Source organism: Melopsittacus undulatus, chromosome 8 (assembly GCF_012275295.1).
Source record: "Melopsittacus undulatus isolate bMelUnd1 chromosome 8, bMelUnd1.mat.Z, whole genome shotgun sequence".
Classification (NCBI taxonomy): domain Eukaryota; kingdom Metazoa; phylum Chordata; class Aves; order Psittaciformes; family Psittaculidae; genus Melopsittacus; species Melopsittacus undulatus.
In genome coordinates, this window is record NC_047534.1 from 42,144,799 (window position 1) to 42,160,888 (window position 16,090).

A 16,090-nucleotide genomic window follows, 5' to 3' on the forward strand; every position below is an offset into this window, starting at 1 on the left:
TCAATAAAAAGCCAAGTGCTGAACCACTAATTGCAGCTGCTGCTGCAATGGAGATTTCTGCTATTTTATTTTAAGGTCTGTTTTCTGATGCATACTGTTACTATGCAGCTAGTATACACATGAGCTTGCTGAACAAGATGGTTTAGTGGTCAAATACTTACCAAATAAACAGATTGATAGCAAATCTTTCTGCTGTCAGCTGGCACATTGGCATGTATGTAGTATGTGAACTCTGAGTTATCTTCAGTTTTTGTTGACCCATAGCGACAAAAAAAAAAAGGTACTGCTTTCTACAGAAAATTAGTTGTTTTAAACTCAGAAATGGCTGCCATTATAAACTCCCAACTACATATAGTAGTTATGATGTGTAACAGAAGCTGTCCTATTTATGCTAACAGCACGCAATGAAAGATTGTGTTGGACCCTTAAAATAGTAACTCAAGACAAAATATACATTATTATTTAAGCCAGGTTTTATAAGAATTTGTTGTGATTGAACTGTCAAAGTATAAATTTGTTCTTTCTTGAGGCTATGGCCTGCATGCTTTTTGTTTTAAGGTATAAAACTAGTTGGCATGTTCTACTATTAAAGTATTACTATCAGCTTCTGTCAGAAATTACTGAATTGCAGCCAGAATTGATTACTTTGTGCCTCTGTTTCTTTGTAGAATATTGGTGTACAAACAGCACTTGGTATCACCAGGTGTAGCTTTTGCTGACCCTCAAGGGAACGGCTGTACCTGTTAAGCCAGAAATGAGGTTCAGCAGCACTTTTAAAAGCTCATTTTTATGCTATGGAGGTGCTGCCAGCAGCCTCCCAGGCAAGGACCCGCTGCCGTGCTCCTGGTGCCTTTGGTGGGTCGGCTGACAAGACTGTCCAGCGTCGCCCGCGATGAGCCCGTGTGGCGGCTAAAGCAGGGGGCGAGCGGGTACCGACAACATTCCTGCCCGGCCAGGTAGCACAGGAGGCAGGGTCATGGCTGGTACCGGTGAGCTCCACTCCCCTTCTCCCTGGAGCCGTGCGGTGGCCTCTGAGGACAGCCAGCTACGGTAACCGGGCTGCGTCGGGCGGGGCAGGGCTGAGTGCTCGTTACCACAGCGCTACGCTAAGGCGGCGGCTGTTGCGGCGGCGCGGCGAGTCGGAGCGGGCGGGTGGCTCCTCCTCCTCCTCCTCCTTCTCGCCGGGAGCAGCATGGCGGTCAAGGTGACTCTCCTCCTCCGTCGCTTGTGCACAGGAGGAGACGGGTGAACCCTCTGCCTGCCCGCGCGGGGCGGCCGGAGGAAAGGCGGGCGGCGGGAGGGGGCAGCCGCTGATGCGGGAGCCCCGCGGGGGTCAGGGGAAGCTGCCGGCGGGGGCGGTGATGGCGGGGCGGCCGTGAGGAAAGGGCAGCGCAGCCCGCCCTGCCTCTGCCTCTGCCTCCTGAGGTGAAGCGGCTGGGGCGCGGAGCGAGGGTGCTGCGGGAGCGGACCGCGGGCCGTTATGCGGGGCGCGCGGGCAGTAACGACTGGGCCCATTGGTGGTAACGGCTGGCGTCGTGCGGGACTGGGGCGCAGCTCCACTTCCAGTCAGCTCTTGGTCTGACAGCTGTCAACGGCACTGGAGCCCCGCAGTGAGCGCGGAGAGGTCATGTTTGCGGTTTGCCCTGTCGGCTAGATAAGAGGGCTATATTACTGCCCTTATCAGTGTGCACGGCGGCTTTTATCTGCGCTCGGTCAGTAGCCCGGCTAGCGGAGCATTAACTTCCTTGTCCCTACAGGTGCAGTTAATCAAAAGAGCCGATCCTGCCGAACTACGAAGTATTTTTTTGAAGGTAAAAAGAGCTGTCCAGTGTTTGATTGACAGACGTGTAGTTTTTGCCCTTTCAGCAGTTTGCCACGGCATCATACCCATGTTGTGCTTGTGGGATCTTGGAAGTTCACTTTGCAGGCACAGTGTGTTGAAAGGGCATCAGGTGTTGAGGGGAAAATCGTGATTAACCATTACCAAATGCTAATCGTAAATAGTTTTCTGAAATATTTTCTGATTTCCTGTAAAGCAACAAATTATAACCATAACTAAGGACTAATTTTTTTTAAAACACACTTTTGCAAGGTTCTAAAAAATCCTCCTTCCAAGGCTGTATGTTTTGGATTTGGGTTTATATGTGTTCCTCTTACAAATGGATGGACAACTTGTGACAGTTTTAGAACTTAAAATTAATTTATGTGTTTCATAATATTATTGCTTGTAGGGCCTTAGAGTTAACATACATAAATAGTAGCATGAAGTTTTTTCCCCTCTCTTTAATAACAGTGAAGCACAGTCTGAAAGGAAAATCCAGTCAATCCTGAACTTTCATAATAAGGTTTGAATCAGACAGGTGGAATAAGAGCAACTATGTTTTAGGTCCAAGAGTTGAGCCACTAATATTTCCAAAATTACTAAAATATCTTCCCCGCTGCACCCCCCCCCCCGCACTTTATTTTGGGTATTGCACAGTATGTGCAAGAAGCTTTCCTCAGTGAAAAAGGAAAGAGTATAAAATGAGGTATTAATGCTATAAATAATAAAATCTATTATTTAGTTTTTGGCATGTATATGTTATTATTATGTATTATTATATATTGTATCTGTTGTTATGATGTGTAACAGTTATTCAACAGTTTACACATATAATAATTAGACAGAGACACCTTTTTGCCTGAGAGAAAGAAGTTATATCACAACCATAATTTTGGTGAATTTTTGCTTTTACATACTGGATTGCACTGGAAACATCGCTGGAGTGCTAGAACTTGGAATGTTGGAATCAAACAGTGAAACCCCAGCATTTAGCGTCTACTAAAAAAACCTTAAACTACAGTTACTTTTATTGTTGACACGACTTTTAGCTTTTGTAGATAAGGAATACAGCAGAGTATGTTAAGGAAATAAGCAACATGAAAATATGTTTTTAAAAATATATATTTTAAAATGTATGGTTCTAGAGCATCACAGCTCTTTCCCAACTTTCTTTAAGATACTTTTGCATGATTGCAAAAAGTGAAGCATGGTGTCAAAATACTCTATTCTTGAAAATGTGGGCTTTTTATGATTCTTGATTTCCAGTCAGTAGAAGTGCTTGCTTCTGGAAATAAGTAATTGTTTGAAGTCTTTGATTTTGGTCACACAAGAAAAAGTGGAGAGGAAGAACACTGGATCTTGAAATTTTGACAATACATGTTTTATTGACATAAGAAGCAGGCAGTCTGGTTTTAAAATAGCTTTTTGGTCTTCTCCATGGCTATTTTGTAATCTTCAAAGAAACATGCAAATGAAGTTGTGGATTGTTTTGTGCTCTGAGGAATGCTCAGGGAAGCTCTCCTGTTTCCACTTGAGTGTCTGAGGTTTGCAGAAGATGAAAAGAATCAGCACAGATACCTCTAATAGAAGGAGGGTTTACATTTCTTTTGATTATATTTGATTATAATTGAGTTTGAAATCGTGTCTTTTATTTGATAGCAAGGAAACTTAGTTGCAAATTTAAAAATAAAATATCAGGAGAACCCACTCTTTCCAAGACTTAAGTTGTAGCAAGTCTTGTTAAGAAATAGTGCTAGTGTTGCACACATCAGGGGTCAGATATGTTGTACTCTTTGCATAGCCTGCTGGCCTGTTCTGTGAGCTTCAGTTAAAGGTCGTGCATTCCTTCCTAAATTTGGCTTCCCTTGGAAATGGGCTAAGGGAAGATGTGAACTCTAGTCCTCCTTGTCATCCGCCTAATTCATAGAGAGTGTATGTGTCCCCCATCCATCCAGTTTAAGTTGTATGTCAGTGTGTGCTTGGTATATATCTCTCTCTTAGAATTTCTGAAGCTTGCTATATATTTCATTTTATTATTTTAAACTGTTAAAATATTAACTTTGAATTGTATTAAAGAGATGTGTGATTATTTGTATGTAATCCCGTAACTATGAAATGCAGGCCTTGAAATTTCCTGTTTGTGCATCATCAAATTACCCCTCAGGTGTTTGCTGACCACTGCCTTCAGTAATAACCATAAAAGAACAAAATAGAAATTCACCGTAGGATAAAAGAGTTATGTAGAACAGTTATCAGATCTCTTCGTTCTTTTTTCTTAGACAGTCATCCCTTGGGGCACTTAGTTGAATTATTGGCTGACTCCTGAGTGCAAGTAGAACCTGTTGTTCCAGCAAGGTGGAGAAAGAAACAAAAACAAATTCCCAGTTTTAATACAGGAAACTCTCCCCTTCCCCCTCCCCCCCTTTGCTCATAGCTTAATTAGAAAACAAAACCTATTAAGAGGGCCCATGGGTCTCTGGTTTTGGAACTTTTTTCTGCTCTGCCCAGATAAAATCACTGGGATAGAAGCCCTTGTTACTTTGAAAACTACCCAATTTTTCAAAGAAAACATAATTTCTGAAAGTGTGGCAATACCTAGCACTGTATTATACAACTAGAATAAGGGGTTTATGTGTTCATGTTATGTGATATTTAAAATAAGGATGCAAATTCATCAAGTGCTTAAATGTGTAGTAAGAATTTTGTGTTACAAGGTAATATGGTTCAAGATTGAGGAAAATACAGGTTTAATTCATGTGTTCTGTTTTATATGCAAATCAATATATGATTTTCAATTGCCTATTTTGTGCTAAAAGATTCCTGACTTAAGTTGTCTGGTGAAAGGGTAACTTGAGGACAAATGTAAATACATACCAAGCTACTTTGTCAGGTCTTAATATATTGGCTCACTGCCAAGCTCTTTCAAAATACTGTGACCTTCACATATAGACCTCAGTATATCTGTCAGTTAATTATTTTGTCTCAAAAAATTTCTAACAAAACTTCTTCCATGCAGTTTTTATTGCTAAAAAAAAATAAATTGCTTTTTGTAATAAACTTGGACAAACTGGTGTGTGAAGAAAGGAAAATGTTTAGATTTTGATTTTGATATACACTCTACTTGAAGATATGCTCAATTCACTGCATGTTTGATGGTCCTTCATATGTAAAACTTGCTTTGGGTTGCATCTCTTGCAGCAGAATTGTGCTTCATAATGCATTTTTTTAGTCACTTGCATATACAATTGAGAATCTTTCTGAGCTGATTCAGTGAAGCCACAGTTTCATGATATTGTCATTTCAGCAGCAGTGCGGAGTTAAAGGATTCCTGTCCACTGCTTTGTGTTCCTGTTTTTGTGGAAATACTCTTTTTTGATTTTCAGTTAGTTCAATAATCTTGTTTACAGTGCAGTCTTGCAAATAGCTGTCATCACAGATAGAGGGTGAAAGAGGTAGAGATGCTGAGGCGATGTGAGGGGCTGCTATTGTGGAAGAGGTATGAGAGATGCATAAGCAGGCATTGATGCAAGCTCCTTTAGGCTGAAAACTGTCCTGTGTGTATAGGTCTTCAGTCAATATTCTACTTCCTGTGTGTCCCTGTCAGAGTAAGGGCCTATTTTGTTACCCTTTCACATAAGGCTGTGTCAACTGAATCAAGGTACTGTGGTATTTAGTGGAAAAGGTACAAATTAAGTTTGAATTCACTGGCATAGATGTTGCACTTTAAGTCTTGGGGGACATTGCCATTTCTTTTTCTGCAGAGAATGCTTACATAGCCATCTTTTAATGACTAAAATCACAGAATCACAGAATCCCAAGGGTTGGAAGGGACCTCGAAAGATCACCTAGTCCAACCCCCCTGCAAGAGCAGGGTAACCTAGAGTAAATCACACAGGAACTTGTCCAGGCAGGCCTTGAATATCTCCAACGTAGGAGACTCCACAACCCCCTTGGGCAACCCTGGAAAGGTAAATTGCTTTTTTACAAATAGATTAAGAACCACTACTTTCATTGCAAATCAAAATTATAATGAAACACCTGCAGTTTTATAACTTCACTTTCTCAAAATGAAAGTATTTCTATGTGTGTGTTTGAAGGTCTGTATCCAAATTGTGTGTACAAGTAGGCTGTACAGTAGAAAGTGAACAGAAGAGATAGATTTCAAGCTATTAATTAAGCTTGTTTACAGATTTTGTGAGAAAAAATGCTGAGAAATAAACTCAGTCATTAAACTGAATTGGGTCATGGCAGTTTAGGGAACTAGGAATCTCTTGTGAGCTACTATCCTGTGTTTCAGGATGCAAACAGTTTAATTTTGCAATCTGAAAACATAGGCTTTATTTCTAAGATTACTGTCAAATAAGCTGTGAGAAATTTTCCCTGCTACTATGCTGCTGTAAAGAAGATCTGAGGGGCTTGAAGTTCTGTAATACATTTCCCTTTTATTTATCACTTGTGATGCTTTATACTCCTGTCTCGTGTTCTTAGTTCAAGATTGGTATTGGCCGGTGTAACTGGACAGCTGAGAGCATAGAATTTACTTTATGGTAAAAAGTTCACTTTAAATTAAATTTTGACCTATAAAAACCAGTGATTAATGGCTTGAAACAGAAAAGTGATCAGTAAGGCTACTGATACAGACATATGGCAGTGGTCTTTGTGTACAAGTAATAAAGATGTACTTGGTTATTTAATTTTTAATTAATTTGATTAATATCCAGATTCTAGAATTTAAAATTTGACCATGATTTTTATTTGAAATTGTTAATACATTAATTGTTAATTTTATAAAATTATTAATTGTTAATAAAACTAAAATTTAAAATAAAATCAAAACTTTTGACTCAAGTCCTTTTTGTCTGTGTGGGTGAATATTTACTTTAAAAAATGTCAAAACTATTAGTTTCAGGATAAAAAAATAATCTGGAAATTTATTTCTCACAAAAAGACAAAAGAAATAATATGTATTTTCCAAAGTAATTATGATAAAGATCAGAAACAATTATTCAGAAGATACCTGCCACTAGAAATTGTAAGAAAATGTTTGTGCTGTGTTTTGACAATGTCCCTGCAAATGGAAAGCTACAGCATGGCTACAATATTTATAAATTTATGCTATAAATTTATATAAGTTTCTGAAAACCTGTAATTGTCTTTTTTATTAGAAGATATTGGTCATTTTGTGAGCATGTCTATGAGGATAATCTGATTGTTGGTGATATGCAACCAATATAGTAATTATATTAATATTTATGCAACTAATACTATTAGTTATTACTATTAGTTGCATTACTATTATGCAACTAATATAGTGATATAACCCTTTAATTTCAGATCAGTTATGTGCAGAAAATTGTGCATAAATTTAAGTGATATTCAGTAAAGATACTAGTTTGGTAATCACTGCTAATTAGCATCTAAATAGATTATTTTTTGTTTGTGTGTTTTTATTTTTACTGTAGTATGCCAGTGTTGAGCAAGATGGTGAGCATTACATGACTGCAGAAGATTTTGTACAAAAATACCTAGGACTTCATACAGATCCACGTTACAATCCTAAAACGGTGCAGCTGTTGGCTGGAGTGGCAGATCAAACTAAGGATGGGTGAGAATTTTGCTTTCCATTATAAGCTTGTAATGCATTGGTAAATGTGAAAGTGAAAGAGTTTGATAATTTCATCTTCTAAAATAGATTATAGATTCTATTGCACTTTAAGTTAATTTAGGTAGTAAGTTTTTTGTCAAGTACAATAGGCTATAAACTTGAGGAAATTGGGGAACAATACAGTGTTTAATGTGCATTTTTTAAATTGGAATTTGTTTTAATGGAGTTTTGACAATCACTACAAATGCAGAGGAAGTCGAACTCCAAATAAGTTAATGTAGTATGATTGCCTTGAGAAAGTTATTTTCTGTATACACATGTCCATGATTAGATATTATGTAGAGTCTTCAGTAGCTGTAATTAAGCATGAAAATATGGAAGAGCTTTCTTTTTTCTGTAGTGTACCATTCAAATCGAACCATTGAGGTCTTTATTTTTAAAGTGCTGGCTATTAGGAAAGAGAGACACCAATGACTATGAGGGAAGAAGGCATTTGTCTAATCAAAAGAAGGTCACACTATATAAAGTTTCCCAGCTCTGCTTGAAGATGATACTACTTGCTAGTAGACAGTTCTCTGAAACTGCTTTACAGAATGTCTGCTCCTCTGAGGCAGCACCCTCTTAATTCGCTTGTCTTCCAAACAGCCTTTTCTCTTGCTCTATGTAGGCTTCTACTTTTGGCCTCAGACTGTAGTAGGAAAGTGGATACTGTTGAGGTGAGGTTAGGATGGATGAGAGAACAGGTCAAGAATAGAGAAGGGAGTGGTTATTTTGTAGAGAGGAGATAGAAAGCTGATGTTAAAATAGTAAACCTTTGTAAATACATAGGTGTGACTTGTTTTAAATTTAAAGCCCCTCAACAACCATGGATTTGTGAGCCTAAATCTGACCTTTGACATCACTTAAATGTTTTTTTTTGTTTTCCTGTATTCTGCTTTAGAATATTCTAGTAGTTGGCATAGAATCCCGAGAAGCTTGTGCTTTACAAATTAAATTGTATGTGCTGCATACATTGTACACTTAATGACAAATGTAGGATCTCCTGTTTTATGTAATGTTACATGATAATTTTTTATAAAACTGCAGCATTTTCATAGTACATTTCATATATACGATCTTGTCTTTGTTTGCAATACATGGCTGCTGTTATGGATTGAAAAGGCTATTTTGTATGTATCTATTGAAATAATAGTCTAATTGATTACTAGTAAACCAGCATGTTGAGTATTTTGCTTCTCTGAAATACGTTGGTTATCTTTTATGGTATGCATTTCTTCAGAAAATGTCTTTTACAGTAAGAAATCAATGATTTGTTTTATTGCAACAGAACTTTACATTGAGGCATCACTGTTTCATTGCTTTCCCTGTGAATATAAGTTTGTTTGGTTTTGTTGTTTTCTAATATTTAAATCTGGGTAATATTTGAAGTGAGATAATTAAACATGGGTAAGTGTGCTTAATGTAATTCTGAATTGGAACAGTGGGAATGGGAATTATTACCATATGGTCTGCAGTGCAAAATGTTTGTCTGTCTGAATACTTTCTGAAACTTATTTTCCTAAATGTTTTAATCTGTATTTATCTCTAACCTGTATTTCATGTGAAGAATTTGTTATACCCTCATCATCATCGATTTATTTGCTTTTACATTTGCATTTTTCCTTTTGTAGTGAGCTGAGATATATCAAAATCCAGACTCTAATTATGTCATCCGCACAGAGTTTAATCTGTAGAATGAATTATTATTGTAATCTTCAACTGAATTCCGTAATGCATTACGTCTTTCCAAGGACTTAAAGTTACTTTATAAAGTCCAAGGAAGTACGAGTACTCCTGTTCCATACATACATTTGTAAATTAAATGACAGCCCAACATCACACAGCAAGTTATTGAGAAGCCATGGGTTCTGTTACGAAATTTCATTCCTGTATCTGCTATCATATTCTCTTAGCCTTGCTTGCCCTTCAAATAAATACTCATAGTGTTCCTGGTAACTTTTGGTTTTTTTGTTTTGTTTTTTTTTCTATTTATTTAATTTACATTTAAGTTTGGTACTTTAGAAAACAAAAATATTTTGGAGCTGTCTGTAAGCATATGTTTAAAAAATGTTTTTTTCTCTTACCTTTTTTTTTTTCTGGTGGTAACTTGATCCTTACATAACTGTTCCAGAGTACTATTGCCTTCTCCTATTACAACAGTACAAGACTGGTTTGCCTTAGTGGAACTCTGTAAGGTAGTTCTTAAAACAGATGACTCTTCACTTTCAAAGTGTTTGTTCCTCATTGTTACAAAAGCATGTTCTGAAGAATGAATGTGATAAGCTCTAAACTAGAATTTGACCTCAACTGCTTTGTCTGCTGTCTGGCTGCAACAGCGTTTCACTGATGCTGTAAGCATTCCCATGTCTTCAGACTGCAGGCACTAGTTTTGAAATTAATATAAACATCCACTTGTATACTTGTACACATGTACTTGCATGTGTGTACCAAACCCAGCTTCCCAATTACGTAAGTTAATTTACATTAGTGGGTATTGCAGTTCTAAAATCAAAGATTTTCTTCTTTCAAGCCTTCAAAATTTCATAGTAGTCATTCAAATTTCTTTATTTTAATTGCTTGTTTCTGGTACTTTTTTTGTTTTTATTTTTAATTTTATTTTTATCAGTGTATTGTTCTTAACATTTGGAAATGAGGTCTTAAGCTAAGTCCTGAAGAAAAAGTTGATGTTTCACATACTAGAGAGTCACAACAGAGCTATACTTAATGTCTGAAAGTTGTGTGGGGGAAAAAAGTGCACAGAGTTGTAGTAGGAAAAAAAGGAAGATATAGAAGAATTGTAAACACATGGCTTGCTTTGTGTGCTTTTGAAAGGTAATGGTACAGAAGAAGTAAGAGAAAAGGAAATTTAAAAATTGTTACAGATAAAATGCAAGGTGAGTGATTTGATATTGTTATGGACTCTGTAATGCAGCGGGTTCACTGAATGATACTTGAGTAGCAATTGGGTGGGAAGTTCTATCATTCTGTTTAATCTAGCTCCTGTTATCTCCGTCCTAATGGATAATGGAGGATCACAGGGGATATCCCTGGTCTTAGGCATTGCAAGTTGAATACATGGAAAGGAAATTGAATGTGTCTTGTCTCCTTTTGCTGTAGGCACTGTTAAAGTGAGTCCTCTGAAGACGGCTTCTTTCAGGTTCAGGCTTCTACGAATGCATTCTGCAGAGATCGTCACTTGATTCTGTCAGTTATAAAGCTTCCTGCTTAGGAATTAATTTGTATGTCAGGTTTTCGCTTGTATGTGAGGTATATTTTTAAATGATAGTATTTCCAATTATTTTAAAAGGATATTCTGTTTCTTTGATAGTATACCCTTATTTATCATGATCATTCTTTGGATGAAATTGACTTAACATCTGAAGTACTATTCTCACTTCTCTGTTTTTTTTGTGGCTAAAGTGTGACAAATTAGTATCATAATTCTGTATTTGCCATATCTTAATTCCTTTGAAAATCACTAAATTTTTTCCTGTATTTTCTGCATAATGCTTATATGCAAGAATGTTGACATATGTAACCTCATTTAGAGTATCTCAATTCTGTTTTATGTGTACTCTGACAGAGAAACACTAGGTAAACTAAAGGATAGTGTGGTTTGATTTTTCATTTCCCTCACTTCCCCTCCTCCCCTGTAGGTGACAGAATTTGTACTTTGCTCTTTATCAGTAAGCAGTGTACGTGTGAAGTAGTCACTATGAGCTAATGATCTTCTATGAAGATTACTAAATTCAGATCAATTATGTACATTTTCTAGGAAAATGCACAATATACAATGATACTCTGTTTTAACAGTATCTAATGAAATAATAATTTGTTTAGTTCATAAAATGCAATTATATTTTGCATTCCCATTGATAATTTATTTGATACTAAAATAGATATCCCATCATTTATTTCTGTAAACTGAGCTAAGGGGGTTGTAACTGGATGGAATATTCTAAATCATCAAGCTAAGTCCCCTATTTTTACAAGGATGAAAACACACATTGGTTCCAATAAACCAAGTTTGGTGTTAAAACCTGAGGCCTTTGCTTGCAGTATTATGGACAGGACACAGTATATGCCTGCTCTGAAGATCTTTATGGATATGTAAAGTTGTTAATGTGTCAACATTATCCTTTATCTTTTCTTGGCTTAGGGCTTATCTTTCTTCCGCTATTCTTACAGCATTGGGATCCCTTCTAACTTCCTTGCGGTTTATGGAGGACTAGGGATTCTTTAAAATGTCTTTTTCTATTTAGTCAGAATGAGTTCCTCTAGAAAAGTTAGTTATGATTATCCTTATAAATTACCTGTACATACATTCAAGTCCGAGTTTTTATGTGTTAGAACACAAAGCAGCATTCCAGAGACTTTGCAAGAACCTTACCTGGGGATACTGCTGCTTCCTTATCTGACACAGAAACAGCTTTCCTAGTGCATCCTGAGTTGCATTGTTCTGTATGGTGACTGCCGTGCATACACAGCTCAGAATCTTGAGATCTGCCATTACACTCAAATCCTTCCCTGCCTTGGTCATGTCTAAGTGTCCCTACGTCCAAAAGTTTTTATAATTTCTTTCTTGGCCTCAACTACATGGCATTGTGGTTCATGTTATGTTTGAAGTGTTATATTTTTTTCTATATTCATAGTAAAGTATAACTTCTTCTGAACCCGTTTTTTATTTATGTTATATGTTGTTTTAAGAAAACACATATATTGTGTAGTATATCCCTATACTTGCATTAAACTGTTTCCTTTCTTAGCAGAAATAGATATATAAATTTAAATAATGACAGCCCTGTAAATTTCATGGTGGTAGAATTTCTGTGGGTTTTTTGCATTTTAATTTTTAGGTGCTGTTTGCTTACTTTTATAATTACAAGGTAATGCATTGTAGGTATTTACTCAGAATTTCTTATATTTTGTTTATTTTATAGAGTCTTAACATTTTTATGTTAGAATTTTATTTTAGTAATTGGATCATATAGTTTTCTAGAGCATCAGACACAACATATTGTTGGTATCGTGAATAATTTTTACAAGTCTTTTTAACTTCTGTATTTTCCTTCATAGGTTGATTTCCTTTCAAGAGTTTTTGGCATTTGAGTCTGTTTTGTGTACTCCAGATGCAATATTCATTGTTGCTTTTCAGTTGTTTGACAAGACTGGAAATGGAGAAATAACATTTGGTAAGAATAAAGAAAAACAGTTAAAGAAAGTGATAATACTAGTATAAATCTTAATAGTCATTCATGACCATTGATACATAGAAATGCATATTGTGCTGTACTGTACTGGCTGACTAAGAGTTTTCAAGAGTAAAACTTTTTTTTTTTCTTTCAAGTGATACAAGCCTAAGAAATACACAGAAACAAAATCTGTTTTGCTCTGTCTTCCTGAATCAAAATTTTTCATGTTTCTGAAGTAGTTATAACAATGCTGTTTTGTTTAGTGTCATTCTAAGTAAATTTGTATGTTGTAGACCTTGAGGTCCTTCAGTGCTGAGGGATTTAAAAAATATGTACTGGATCTCCATTCTTCTTTGAAGAATTATCATTAGATACAGTATGAGCTCTATATAGGCATGAAGGAGGTTTAATCTTTAGAATCTCTAGTTTAGTATTCCTCTTCTTGAGGAGTAAATCTTTAATGTTATGAGTGTTAACTTCCAACTAGATCATGTATTTTGAAGAATTAGAAAATATGGCTTTTAAGTTTTATTACCTTTTTTTCCTTTCCTTAAATGCATAAATTAGTCATTGGACAAAGTTCTTTAGGCTAACTATACTGCTCTATGATGTTGGTAAATAACTGCTACTAACATTGCAGTCCTAGGAGGACTAGCTTTTATTTTTAAAACTTCATTTATTTATGAAAATTAGAAAAGCAAATGCTACAGATTTTGATAAAGTGAAATGAGAATTTCATGTTATTTTTATCCAAAAGAATAAAGCTCTCAATAGAGAAAACACAAACTGTGCTTGGATTTGTAACCACTTGCCGTTTGTATTATTTCATTCTTATGAATATTGTTGCAACTTGTTGGGAATAAAAAAAAATAAAGGAAGCAAGGATCTTTTTGTGGAAACAAATTGCTTGACTTCTGATGTTTGTTAAATTACATTAACTGAAGGGTCAAATACTGAGCAATATGAATACACCTCATCTTGAAAAGAAACTCAGAAATTAAGTAAAGTTGAAGTCAGTAAAAGCAGTCATTAGGAAGTAGACAAACTATTACAATCATTATGACCATGTTAATGATGGTATATTTAATAGTGTCACAAAAAGATGATATACACTTTGTAGCTCTCATGAAAGGACTTGAAATAGCTGGTTCTGTAAATGAACAAAAAGTAATTTCAGATTGTATTGGGATTCCTCAATCAGACTGGGGATTGTTATTTTTTATGAGCACATCATTATATTAAAGGCTGAAAGTACAACACAAGAGAAATTGTAAACCAGAAAATTCCATATTTTTTTTCAATATCTTCATCACTGATTTTTGTTTTTTTAATAAGGCTGATAAGTCTTGAGTAGGAAACTCTGAGAGAAACTTGAAATTTACTATTGGTTTCCTGAGTTTACAAGATTATATTGCAATTATTATTTAGTAGTATGTTATAATATATCAGTGGTACTTACTATTGTGCTAAGGTTCTCATGTTTACTGCTGCTTTTTTGCTATTGTTTGTAACATGGCCTACTTATTTTTACTTCATAGGCATATCATACAAATTAATGCATGTGGGAAAAATGTGAATGATAATACATGACATGTTCAGAATTTGGTAACTCTGCAATGAATTCCTAAGTCACTCCTGTTGCCTACAAAGGCTGTTTTGTGAGTCCCGCACTCTTTCATTTTCATACCACATCAACAGAAAAGCACAGAGTTTAGTTTAAAGTAAAAATGAGAATATATAAAACTAGGTCTTGAAATTTTAATAAATGATTAGAAATGCACTGAAGTAAGTTTAGCCAATTGGTATAAGAATTGCTGTCAGACAAGTCATCTCTCTTTTATGAATGTGCAATGTATTCAGTCTGCAGATAAACCATGTTGGTTATGAGGGCAAACATGAGTCAAGATGTTCTAGCTCAGATACAATGCTATGTGGATGTGATTGCATTGGTTCCAAAGCTAACTCAAGCCAGTAAGTCTTGGCAGAAGTGACGTGGTTTTACTGAGGTTTTTCTGCATTGTGCATCTGGAGCAGGAGATGGAAGTGCTGGAGAGTGCAACACAGAATCAACTTGGGTCTGTTAGACCAGTAACTTGAACCCAACACTGGCCTTGCTGGGTGTGAGATAATGTCTCAAAATCATTTGGATATGACTGTGTGGCATTTTCAAAAGTTATCCTGATCTACTAAGATTTTCAGTTATCCATTTAAAGTTAAATATATTTGTTGATTTTTAGAACTGTCTCTGTATTTGAAAGCAAGATGCTCAGTTGGATTCAAATCTCTTTTTTAGGATTTATTTACTGACATGGACTCAGACCATAGTTGAGCAGTTTATCTTCTTGCAGTCCTCTTGAACCTCAGACTGCCACTTGTCTCTTCAAAAGTTTAGCTTCTAACTTTCCAATGAGTACTACATTGTATTATAAAGAACTTCTGAGTTGTAAAATGGAAGAAGACAAAAAGTTTATGATTCTTTAGAAAATATTTAGTAGATATACTTGTCAGCTATGCTAATCAGTGTCTGTGCCATATCACATGTTAATTGGAATTGTTGAAACAGGAAGCCTTCTGTCACTTTAATGTCACCTACTTTCTCACTGCTTTGGGGCATTTTTCTGGGAGTTTTGGACATCCAGAAATCCTGTATGAATGACTGCCATAAATGTGCAGATAGTATGCTGTGATATTCATGCAGCAGGTCCATTGCAAAAACATGAAATTGGAACTACTTTGTATGAGTAAACTGTACAGCATGCTCAGCACTCTTTACATGTTTCAGCTGCACTAGACTTATATCAGCTTGATGAATAAAAAGTAATAAAATGACTATTTTAATAACCCACTGATTAAAGTGATAGTGTAGTTTAAATGACTGTTAAGTCATGGAGAAATAGGAAAAAAAGTATTTGTTTCCCTGATCAAATGCTTGTACTACTTCATAAATTATTCCTAGGTGAATATTTTATGGGAAATATGTTGCTGGTGAGCCCTTACAATACTCTTTAACCATAAAATATTTAGACACTAAAGCTGATAGAGAAAAGTGGGGAGGAGAGTTGTTGGTTGTTTGTTTGATTTTTTTTTTTTTGTGTTTGTTTCATTTTTCATGAATTGTCTTTCTTGTTACGGGTTGCTATCTGTAGCCAGAGAAGACTGACCACCGGTTTGCTTTTTTGATCATTGGATGTAACTGATTAAATTACCTAGCTGGAATGAGATACTTAAAAACCGTCCATAAAATTAGTGCTATGATACTAAGAAGACTTCTTTTTACTGCTATTCTTGCACATCTTTTGACTTGAAGTCAGGTTAAAGCAAACGTGAATATTAAATGTGCTCAAGTTATTTTGTGTGCTTCAGTGTGGAAGCAGATAGTCCTTATTGTGGCTAAAAGTGAACTGTGTGTGACTATCACTGAAACATCTCTCA

At 35.8% G+C, this 16,090-nt stretch overlaps 1 protein-coding gene across 1 annotated transcript in view; it reads left to right on the plus strand.

Moving 5' to 3' along the window:
* The first annotated feature begins 1,180 nt into the window (after positions 1-1,180).
* The window catches only part of SLC25A12 (solute carrier family 25 member 12), a 51,656-nt gene continuing 36,746 nt past the window's right edge, over positions 1,181-16,090 (plus strand). The window contains exons 1-4 of the mRNA XM_005152606.4: positions 1,181-1,204; positions 1,758-1,811; positions 7,285-7,427; positions 12,543-12,658. Coding sequence (XP_005152663.1) covers positions 1,193-1,204; positions 1,758-1,811; positions 7,285-7,427; positions 12,543-12,658 — 325 coding nt within the window. The 5' untranslated portion in view covers positions 1,181-1,192. The remainder of the gene's footprint in view (positions 1,205-1,757; positions 1,812-7,284; positions 7,428-12,542; positions 12,659-16,090) is intronic.